Source organism: Rhea americana, unplaced genomic scaffold (genome assembly GCF_003343005.1).
Source record: "Rhea americana isolate MKP2758 unplaced genomic scaffold, rheAme1 scaffold_288, whole genome shotgun sequence".
Classification (NCBI taxonomy): Eukaryota; Metazoa; Chordata; class Aves; order Rheiformes; family Rheidae; genus Rhea; species Rhea americana.
The window spans coordinates 348,309-360,442 of NW_028186410.1; the positions used below are offsets into that span (position 1 = coordinate 348,309).

Consider the following 12,134-nt stretch of genomic DNA (forward strand, 5'->3'; position numbering starts at 1 on the left):
ATACAGTGTAACTRTTATGTCCATTTATTTTACAGCTAGGACTACAARTATGGTCATCTGCTTAGTTTTACTACAGGCACATGGAGCTGATACACAGTTATTAAATGACTTTCTGGCATCTTGCAAGTTTTAGTTTGAATCCCTGTTGTCTTCCATTCTAGGAGTGCAAGTAGCTTGTGCACTAAAACCCAGTACAGAATGGTATTTTAAAAAAAAATCTCCTCCATGACCTGTTTCACAACCTACTTTTTGTTCATTGAATGATTATTTAGTGCTAAGTACTTACAAGGGGTACATATCCTTGTTGCTTTTGGTCTTGTGTTGAGAGACCTTTAATAAAAAATAAAAATTGGCATCTAAGAGAAARTAGAATTAAAAAGTATTACTTTACCTACCTATATAAGAAGCTAGAGCATATTCCTGGAGGTCTGTTTACCATAAAAAACCAAAAGGTGCTGAAGTACGAAGTTTTCAGCTGCTCACTTCTAAGGTGAAGGTTTGAGTATGTCTTCTCACAATGAGTAAAACGTTGCTTTGACTCCTTTGATTAGTGTTTGAAAGCTGTTTTCTGTAATAGAATATTTCATTCTTAATGTCTTTGCCCTACTTGGCTTTTTAAAGAAAATTTAATGTAAAGGAAACTGTCCTCAAGGAATCCAGACATAATTCTCTGGCCCAAGCACTTGTGATTCACCAAAGTGAAGACACTAGTGTCTTATGGCTGTCCAAAGAAAACAAGAGAAGCCATGTGACCTACATGAACTTAATTATTAAAATAAAGAAACCTGCAAACCCAGGTCCATGCCTCAGTCTGTTGAAAAGCTTCCTGTCCAGATCATTGGCTAGACTTTTTCTAGAATGCCTTTTCCCAGTTTTGAGGTCATCAATCCAGCCCCATTCCTACTTTCTCCYGTTACAAACAATAGCACTGTGAAGAATGGCTTTTCCCAGTTAAGTTGGTTTTTGGTCTTTCAGCTGTTAGGTTTCATTCAACTCCCACAAGGATGTGGAAGGAAGGACTTTAAACATGTGAGGCAATCTTACCTCTGCCCTGGTATTTTCCCATTTCTGAAAAAGGAGAAATGTATTCTCACATAATGTAAATTTGCTTTCCCAGGTGAGTTATTCAGACACTGTCCTGAGTCAAGGAGTCTAGCAGATACCTGCTTTTTTCAGCTTCTGAACTAATGCTGACCAGCATCCAGAAACTGAGCACTATACAGTACAGATGGGTCTAGATAGATCCTTTGATACATTTTCTCACATCAGACCACAGCATAGTCTATCCCTAAAATCTGTAAGGCAGTCTTGTGTMATCATCTTGAAAACCTCTTCAGGCCGATGAATGCTTTACAGCATTTAAGCTTGTTAGATCAAAATACAATTATGTATAATAAACGTACTTAACCATTAATTTCAGTAGAACGTATATTCAGGTCTTAGAGTTAGTTGATAAAGGTTGTAGTTACACATTTGTGTATTTTATCGGTTGGAGCTTCCTACTTCAGTCCCAAATTAGGAATATTCTGTAAATTAATGAATTTAAAAACATATGCTAGCTAGTGAGAAGTTAGCCACCATTTGAATGTTGAAAGAACGTTCAATGAAATTTCCCATTTTCCATATTGCTTGAAAATCTCTGTGGGAAAGTTTCCGTTTTCTCTCTTGTACAACAGCTGGAACCAAGGCAAGTGTAGAGTGAGAAAACCCCATTATGGGTCTGTTGTGGAACAAACACACCTGAGCTTTACCACTTGCTACTTTTGGTTCCCCTTAGGAACAGGTTGTCTCCTGTGGCTATACAAGTGGTCACACGTGAGTGAATTAGAAAATGTATTGGGAGCTAAACTGTTGCACTGCAGCCCAAACTGTAACTTGTAAGGGTGTATGAACAGAAGGCTATGATGGGCTTCCTGGGATACTGAGTCTGGTCTGCTGATTTTCTAGGCAGCTACATCCCAAATAAACACTTCAATACATTTTTTTTCAGTCTGAAACTTTCCAGCAAGAGAGATATTTTGTCCCCACTGGTCCCACGAAAAGATTCTTCCAGATCCTTACAGTCTGTATGATCAGAAGGGTTTTCTTTCTCTCCAGACTCAATTTATTCATGGTCATTTTATATGTATTTATTTGCATTATCCTTTAGTGTAAACAAGTCTTCTCCCTTCCAGGAGTTTACCTACTTAATCTATTAACAGAGCATAATCTTATCCATTTTCTGCCAGAATGCATACTACATTTTACCAGAAGGAAAACAAACAAACAAACAAACAAAAAAAAAACTCTCCACCTCTCCTCTTGTATGAGCAGGCTTTTTATTCCCCTCCTTACCCTACCAGCAGTGGTGAAGGAGGGAGGGATCTTCTTCCACCGTGAGAGCAAGGATTGTCACCTCTTCCCCCTGCATCCTCTCTTTCTTATGAGCAGCAACTGCCTTCACTCTTTCTTCATAATCAGCAAATCTCTTTCTCCTCATTAGAGATGAGATTGGCAGCAGAAATGTTATTCTAGTGCCTGCAATGTATTTCCTAGGTGGATATGCCAGGACCAGCTGGCTTTTCCTATCGTAATTCAGTTCTTGTTAGTACCCATGCTCCACGCAGTAGGTCTTGGGACTATCTGACATACCACATATCTCACATCTCTCAAAAGTTATTTTTCCTGGCTATCCCCAGCTCAGCAGAGGTTGCGTTCACAGTTGCAGTTTGATCTCTATACTTCTGTAGGTTAGATAGTCATATTTATATAAAATGCCATATTTTGAGTGTAGGAACATGGCCTGGGGGAGCAAAGATGATCTGTGGCAACCGTGATTTGACCTGCCCTTACTTATGTTTCTAACTGGTCTATAGAGTCCACAGAACCAGAGACCAACCTACGTTCATTTCTTATTTCTCTCTTTTGGGTGAGCCAACACTGTTGTGTAACTGCCAAATGGAAAAGGTTATTCAACATCATCCAGGAACTGGAGGTAGAATGCACACTCTCATGGGAAACAGTCATGCGTTTTTTTTTTTTCCTTCACAGTAAGCCACAGAGGGTGAAAATGCAATTATTTCAGTGTAAATTTTTGTTGTCCACTTTTGTTAAGAACTCTGAAGTCCCTCTAACATGAGGTAACTGAAGACAGCAAATCGAAAAGGCTTTAACATTTCAATTTCCATGACTTTAAGGAATCACATCTGAAAGAGCCGTAATACCTATTCCTACTTATGACAGTAGGATCTCATTAACTCCAGCATTTGGGAGGGGGGGTTTAATATATCTCTACTTGTGTTTGTGATGCTTTGTGTCATTATAGCACAGTGGCCGCTGATATTGTAGGTATTGTTCAGAAATAATACATTCATTTTAATAATACGTGAAAATGAGCATTTGACAGAAACCAACACAGAAATGATAACAACTTTAAAGAGCGTGTGCAAATATATATATATATATATATATATATATATTTCTCAGCAGGCATTGCTAGCTTGAGCAGTAGGTTGTCAGAATTCAACAAACTGAGGTGTGTAGCCTAGTGAGCTCTGGGATATTGAGGTGATAATATATTTGTCATCAAACACACTGATATGAGTGTAATGCCACAAACCACTGAGCCACATTCTTCCTCAGACTCATTTATTCACTTCCTAGTGAATATCTGAAAATATTCTTTGACTGACATAAAAGCATTTTTGTGCAATCTTACTGTAAAGTTCTTGACTACGTGTAATGAATTTATGTTATATTAATATCTAAACTTACTCTTCTGGACATCAGTTAAAGCAATGTTGTCTTGTAGTCCCAGTGCAGAAAAGCACTTTAGTGTGAACTTCACTTAAGTCAAAGAGTTAAGACTTACTTCAGTAATACTTTCAATTTTTTACTTTCTCATTTTCAAGAAAGGCATGTAACCAGGCATTTAATCAGGAGTATACCAGTCAGGATTAAATGTTTCTCTATGTAATAAGTTGTTTAGAGTACTTATATTCTTCCAGGTATGGTATTCTCATTAAAAGACCAACTTTACTGGCATAAATAGAAATTTTGTGTCTGATATGGAAAGTAGTTTTATAGGTTTCATAAGCACGAGGCAAAAATAACTATTTTAAATGGAACATTAAATACAAGGTGATATGTATAAATTGCCCTACAAATGTTAAATAAAAAAGATTTTTTTAGAATGTGCAGCATAAAAATTATAGAGGTTAAACTTGTAAGTGCAGTCTTTTTATCAGAAGCATTGTAAAACTCAAAGAATGTGAATGCAGTAAAACCCATTTTCTTCTTTACCTATAATATATTTCCCATTTATAGTTTTCAATTTAAGTGTTGGCTAACCAAGGAATGACCTTCTCAAAATAAATCACCTATCATGCTTTCCCTCATTCATTAATCTCATGTTTTTGTAATGTAGATGAAATTACTGAWTTTTAGCATTTTGAGTGTATTTAAAATCCATGCACAAAAAAGTTAATGATAGTGATAAGTGTTTTCAGTCTATACTGCAATAACACCAACTCAGTGATTTTTATCTTGACTTTCGCTAGCTGGAGTTGATTTCTTATTAAAAGGTCAAGATAAGCCACTCTAACTCAGCTAAAAAARTCAGTTTCTTATTATAGGCCTTATAAACTGCATTGAAGAGAAACTTTTTTATAGTATGATTTTATCTATCAAATAAACCTACACAAATGTCAAGGATTCATCCAATTTAAATTTACTAGATAAAAGAGATTTGTTTTCCCTAATTACCTGAAATGTACCTAGTAGTAATAGGATAAGACAGTGTAGGTGACCAACCAATTACTTACTTTAAGCTATTTACATCAGTCCATATGTTATAAATTATGTCTAAACTCTCTTGCACTTCTGGAAAAGTGAATAAAATCATATAAGTTTATTTGGAATACAAGATCAGATATGGTATGCTGAGTGACACTTAAAAAGAATGAAACAGTAACCGTAGCTTATTTTCTGAAGCAATCTTGACACTAATGCTAAATTACAGCTTGGAAACATCTAGCATTTTTACCTTTATGAGAAAAGGCTTTTTACATATTTAACATAATTCTAGGGAAAATATACTGTGTATAAAGATATGTACACTGTAACCAAAGGGCATTTATATTCCCCAGTAGAATACTTACAACAATTTTATTGCCATTTGGTGTCATTTTCTAACAGATATAAAATACAGCCAGTAAACAAACTAGACTTTAGATTTAAGCTGACAGCTGTTCTTTCAGAAGCAATATTCAGATATTTAATCTTAAGAATACTGAATATTTTACAATTGTTTGAGCAAACTATACTTTTAGCATGTAAAGGACTGTGTGCTTTTATGTACAGTTCTTGGATCTGATAATGACATTAAAAAACAGCCTTAAAATAATCTACACATTTGTCGTTCCCATTTATTCCCTGGGCAAATCAACAAATTGCCTCATGTTTTATTCTTAATTCCACAAATTCTTTTTATATACGTAATGTTACTGTGAATATTGTGCCCTATTTTTTTTCCATGTGTGCATAAGCCATCGAGTTGACTCCAGTGGAGTTTATGCTTGTAACTGAAGGCAGATTTTTCTGGCTCTACCTTTGGTAAGGGAATAATTTGGCCAAATTTATCGCAAAAGCCCCACACAGTGTTTTCATAAGGAGTCTGACTACAGTGGTCACTAAAGATTTGTGGAGGAGAAGCAAAACAGGGAGGATTGCTCCATCAGAGGCTGAGGYTGATTTATTAGCTAATGGCTTCATCATCAAAAGGCTTCATCATCCCACCAGCCTCCGCAGAGGGGCAGGAAAGGTAATTATTGKGCAGAGGTAATTATTTAGTCTAAATCAGCTCACATGAGTTGGCTTCAGCAGAGCATCGCTGGGGCATTTGTGAGCATGGCTAGTTCACAACGAGTTGATTTTCCAGAGATCTCTGTACCCTGCAGGGGGTCAGCAGTGGAAATTTATGCTGGGCTGTGTAGCAAGCCTGCTTCTACCCACCTATATATACATGTGTGCAGATAYTCCCAGGCTGGGCAGGCTTCACTGTGTGCTGCATGGCTGTATCTAACCAATATTAATAACAATATTTTTAATATTGATATATTATAAAATAATAATAATAATAATATAAAGCTAATTAATATTTTGCAACTGGGTTCAGTGGAAGGATGATCCTTGTTTCATATCAACATGCACTGAGATTCAGTTGAGAATCAAACAGGATAAAAGCCAGCTAAGAGATACTCCTATTGGTATAGGTGTAGGTGTACAGTCAATTTAGTACAGTCTGCAAGTTTACAGCCCTTTAATTGAGGGTCATGGCAATATTCCTAATTCCTCTGCAAATAAGCAGTAAGATAGACAATTTTAAGTTATCTTTACCACTGTACATTTCTTGTTTAATGACAAAATTCAATTAAAGATAATCAGATTAAGGGAAAAAAGTTTCCTGGCAGCTCTTCCCCCCTACTAAAAAGGAGAGAAAAATGAAAAAGAGGTTTCCTCAAGGAAACCTGGCATCTGTATGTCTTCCTCTTAAATTGGTCCAGCTCATCTTGGATGCGATATGTCAATCAGACATGTGTCAAACAGACCCAGCCTGTGGCTCCCCTGCCCTCATGATAGCTAAGCTAACCCATTTGCTAGGCATTTGCTGTAGATTAAGAGGCTGCACACACTGCCTCTCAGCTGAGAAGTTATATCTAAGTAAGTACTGCCTGAGTTCTTTATGCTTTTCAAGCCAGTTAAGTATCACACTGGGTCCTTATTTTCTTTCTTCRGTAGATTGAGATATATCCTTAAATGGCAACTGTAGCTTGATATGTTAACAACTGCTGTCGCGGTTATGTTGCTGCATGTGGCAGGAAGGAGCCTTGCAGCGCGTGGCCCTTCCTCCTCTCCCTAGTTTTCTCCAAATCTCAGCTCCTATGTACTCCCCGTGGCAGAAACCCACAGAGCCACGGGGAACAAGTTGCATTTCCATCAAAACAGCACATCCCACTTATCTGCRGCAAGGGCTGTGGTCCAACAGAGTGAGCAGGAAAGTGATGAGACAGGTCCACCACCGGCTCACAGCGTGATGTGCAGGCTTTCAGAAAACTGGCAAATGACAGAAATACCTACACTGCAGCATTACAGCCTTGTTCTATATACGAATCCACAATTTTCAGTCATGCTGGCTTCTTTATTACAGGCAGAGAGCACAGGGTGAGGAAGAAGGGTTGCATACCTAGCCAACGCACACATAGATATTTTATGAGCATGGATATTTACATTTATTTTTCCATGGGGGCCTGAGGAGATAGAGCTATTTCATTCTGGTGTTCACAGATAGGATGGGAGCAAGTTCTGCCAAGGCACAGCCATTCTGTCTGAGCAAACACTCATGGGATAAATGTTGTCATTTCAGTGTAGTGCTGAATAATAAACATTAGTGCTGATAATTAAAGTGTACTTTAAAAGTACTGTTTTGTGTTGAAATTTCAGTTCAAATACACTTTAAACACATAGATTTGCTGTATTTTCTGAATTACTTTATGCTGTGAGCATATAGCCACTGATTGCTGTAAAATGTATTTCGCACTCTTAAATGCTTTATTCTTCTATCACATACTTTTACCTGAATCAGCACTAATAATTGTGAAGTCAAAGGATAATTGCCAAAACAGCATTAACTTATTTTACCCAAATAAAAAATAACCTTTGAGAAAGTACCTTGCAGCTACAATTGCAGATTGACAAAATGCATCAATTATATTTTTGCTCACTTTGTAATTACAACACAGTAACTGCACAGTGAACTTTACTACATGGTTGATTAACTGTAAGGTTGCTGCTATTAAGTCACTTTCAGAAACAACAACTTGGACTTTAATTTAATAACAGTACTCTATACAACATCTGATCAAGTCTAAAAACCTGACATATTCATACAAGCTTYAATTTAAAGTACGTAAGTAAGCGATAGCACCTGAAATGTAGCAGATGGTTTCTGTGGCTTTCTGTGGCTTTGGTCAATCATGCCACATGGTGGCAAATTTGAAAGACCTTTTGGTATTTGTTAACTACCACCGCCAAAAAGGCTTTTCCAGTGAACCGTGGCTATGCCCTATGTCCAGTCTTTTGCACAGAAACATAAAGTGTTTCAGCTCTCAGGAACTAGGGTAAAATCTCCAAATATACCCAAGAAGTATTTGCATGTCATTTTTTCAAATTATTGTGACAGAAAAAATACTGTTGTTTCTCWTAGCTCACTGATGGTATAGTTTTCTTATTGTTCTTTTGTCTTGTAGGCTTTGTATTTCATAGAATTGTTGCTATGTAGCCCTGCCATGSTGTTGTCTCTCTATCCAAGATGCCCTGCAGATAGTTTATGCCATGAGAGAAGCAGATTAAGACAATCTAAATCTGGACTGTCTTTAAGTCTAAGTGAATAAAACAAAAAATAAAATGGCAGGTGTTCTTGTAAATGGTCCTTAGCTAAGAAGAAAGAGCAGTCTGGCGTGAGAAGCCTTGCCTAGGACTCAGGAGGCCTGAGATCACTTCAACTGTTTAATGGCAGTTTCTTACGTGAGCTTAGGAAAATGCTGTCTGTACTCCCCCATTACAGAGGTAACAGTACTTCCCAGCTTCACAGGGTATCAAAACTAAAAAAAAACATCACAGATGTTAAGATGCTTCATCAGCAGAGTTATAGATGTATATAAAAATGCAAGGAAAGTAGAGATTATTCACATGCATAAATCACTATTTGCATAGTTTATTACAGCAGTGCTAAGCCAGGCTGAGAACAGCAACAGCCATTTAAACACTACTGTATTAGTAGAGCAATCTGATTTTTTTCTATGCTAGCATTTGAACAACATCAGCTAGACAGACCTAAGGATCTATTACTTCTCAGGGACTGAAATTTGGTTTCTGCTGACATTCATCTGAGCAAAACTTTTCTCACATGGGCATTCCAGAATCAGAGCCAGGGAACTCTTGTACAAAATGCCACCCACATTACTCAAGCTGAGGATCTAACATGTGATGTGGTAAACACTAATGAGCTGAGTTGGATTCGATGCAGTCTCTTGCCTTTATAACTAATTTCCAGTCCTATAAAACATCATCTCCTCCTCATAGCCATGATTTTCTCCTTTGAAGGTCTATTCTTTATTCACTCAAATCTTCTCCATGTGTCAAGAACATCATAAGAAGAAATTGTTAAAAGCAATGAGAATAAAAATCTCTATTCTACTGTTTTACTTAAGCACTTAGAGTCTGAGAAAAATTAGGCGAATTCACATTTCACATGTGTTTAAATTGCTAATCTCACTGCTGTATCTGTATTAGTGAATACATTTACAGTAACTTTTGCTCTATAATGTTTTGGCAGAACTGTTATAAAAATTGTTATAAGGTCTAAGAGTGGAACTGAACCATGAAAGCTAAATTGTAAGCTGCTGTAAAGCTGGGTTATTAGTATGACAGAATAAAATTTCACACGCACAGAAGCTTCTAAGCTGCAATATTTTGAAAGCAAGAAGAGAGAGGTGGGGAAGTGTAATCAAACTCATGTATGTTCGCTCTGATATTTCACTGAATGCTGCCATAATAATATGTTCGTTTTGTCCATTCTGTTCTTCAGGCATTTGGTGATATTAGTGGAATAAGTCTTTTGTGTAATGAAATGAGCACAGCCAAGGAGAACGTAAATGAAACAGACAGCGTGCTGCATACATCTTCACGTATCAAGCTGAGGGAAAGGAAAAAGAGAACATCAAGGTGGAAAGGTATTATTTTTCAGTCTCTGTACCTAGCTTAAAGACAAAGCCCTATGCAAACATAAAACCACATGAGGTATAAAAGGAAACAGATAATTTCAAACCATAGCTTCTCATGGAAAGACCAGAATGTGATTGGTTTGGGTTGAAATTGCACAACTGAGCTTTCAGTGGGTCTTTATCCTGGGGTAATATCATCAGTCTATTGCAAAAGTCATGAAGGCTGAGGAGCTGTCATTCTTCACCCAAACTCCGTCACACTTTCCATTCTCAAACTCAGTGCAGCAGTGATGCAAGCCGGAGCAATCTCTCTTGAATAACAGTCATCATTTAAAGTATGTTGAGGGCAAGCATAAATCAGCTGCCTTATTTATAATTAGGCAAAATATCCACACATATTGGTGTGAGTGTGAAAGTCAGAGTGCATATGCTGCTATGTCCCCAATCACTCAGATTTACGCTGTGCTTTCCACAGCATACTGAGAGTCTTTGAACCATTTCCAGTGAATAAAGAGAAGTATGTGCAGATTAGAACCTGTCCACATATCTCTAACTCTAAGTGAAGTTGCTGATGATCAAAGATAGTATCAAAGTGTTCAGTAAGATAGAATTATGGAACTCACTGATTCCTTAGACTTCATTGTTATTGCAAGGTATCAGTTTACTTTTGTTCCTTGTCTAAGGTCTCAGTACGAGATCTGCCTCAGCTGGATCCCTGCACTTAACTGAGACTGATCGGTGTCAATGAGGCTCTGCATCAACACAGAAGTCTTTAACTGGAGGCAGGTTTTAATGCCTTCTCAGGAATAAAGCTGGGTAAAAGCATCCGGTGTTATTGTGAAATCCATGATAATCTTGTCTACTGACGGAGAMTGGAACTTGGAAAGTTGACAGACACACACAAGACAGTTTTCCAGAGGAAAGCAGACAAATTTAGTGTATGGGCTGTTGCTCATATCTCTTATTGTGGGGAAGGTTCACTGACATAGTGTCACCCATTTAATTATATCTTTATCTATTTTTCTAATCTTCAGGGAATCCCGTTGTCTCCAACAAGAGCTAATTTGAAGAGGAATACGTAGTTCACAGATTTGTTTGTGTCCTGATTTGCATCTGTGGTATGATTATTGTCTGACAGGATTTACAGTTCTAATGTTCACATCTCTGTGTGTACAGTGTTGTGGACGTATTTGTCTTGCAAATACTTCATGCATAATTCTTCTCTGGCTTCAACAAGCACTTCAGTGTGGGGTCCCTGCAGGATCAGATTGTAGGTTGGATCATGCAAATATAATTATTTAATCTGATTTTTTTTCTTTCAAATTCTGGGACAGTCCTAGATTCCTTAGATTTGTTTGTACCTGCTTTCCACTGTGGTCGTGGTGAAAACATCACTGATTTGCCTTTCAGGTTTCATGAATAAAACATTGCCAGTGTTTTCAGTAACTGTTCAAAGCACAACACAACACTGTTGTAATTACAAGGTTGCAAAGATGCCCAGAAGATGAACAATAATGGCCTCATGCCATGAAATGCCACTAGTTCTGTAGCCAAGTCCCAACAGGCTGCAAAATTTACGAGGTCCTAGAAGAGATCATTTTGCTGGGGTCTTACTATTGGTCAGATCTGCTTCCCTGGGAGCTATAGCAGCTTAAAGTAACAGGGAGGTTATCCTTATGCCTTCTTATTAGTATTAGAATATTATTTATAAGTTCCAAACAARGTCAGTGCCTCTTTTATTTGGTGTGATATAAATGCATAAGAAAAGTAGTCTTTGCCCTAAAGGGRTTACAGCTAGAAGAGAGAGCAGAAGGATGAGTGGGAAGGGGAACACAGGCATGGAAAGGTGATTTGTCTAAAGTTGCAAAGGTCTGTGGCAGAGGCAGAAATAGAGGGCAGATCTCTCTGGTCACAGGCCAGTGCCCTATCTCTTGGTCCTTCCTGCATTTGGATCTTTTTTGTCCTGCAAATGTAACAGGAATAGGGAATAGTCTTACCTCCATTTTGAATCATTCATGTACAACACTTTTAATCAATTAACAAAGTTCTCAGTAGCTTTTTTTTTTTTTTTTTAACAAGTACACTTTTCTGGGATCCGTTTTTTCACACTGGGAAGCTAAAACTTTTRCAGATGCATTTATCTTTGCAAGATCTCTCACAATGTCTTGCACATTGTTGATTAATTTTGAAAGGTAAAACTAAGGTTCTCATCCATCTGAATAATCATTAAATGACATAAAATAACAACCTAGAGATTTAAATGTCAATCCCGAAGACAGATAGGTTTACAAAGTTAGAATTTGATTTCCCYCTTTTTCCCCTCCTCTTCTAATTGATTTGAGTGTGTGCACATACACGTGTGTTTGTATTTGT

The 12,134-nt window shown here is 37.4% G+C and overlaps 1 protein-coding gene across 1 annotated transcript in view; it reads left to right on the forward strand.

Moving 5' to 3' along the window:
* LOC146593614 (uncharacterized) overlaps positions 1 to 11,811 on the forward strand; it is a 166,095-nt gene extending 154,284 nt beyond the window's left edge. Inside the window, exons 20-21 of the mRNA XM_085308958.1 lie at positions 9,626 to 9,770; positions 10,796 to 11,811. Coding sequence (XP_085165084.1) covers positions 9,626 to 9,770; positions 10,796 to 10,824 — 174 coding nt within the window. The 3' untranslated portion in view covers positions 10,825 to 11,811. The remainder of the gene's footprint in view (positions 1 to 9,625; positions 9,771 to 10,795) is intronic.
* Positions 11,812 to 12,134: the final 323 nt, after the last annotated feature.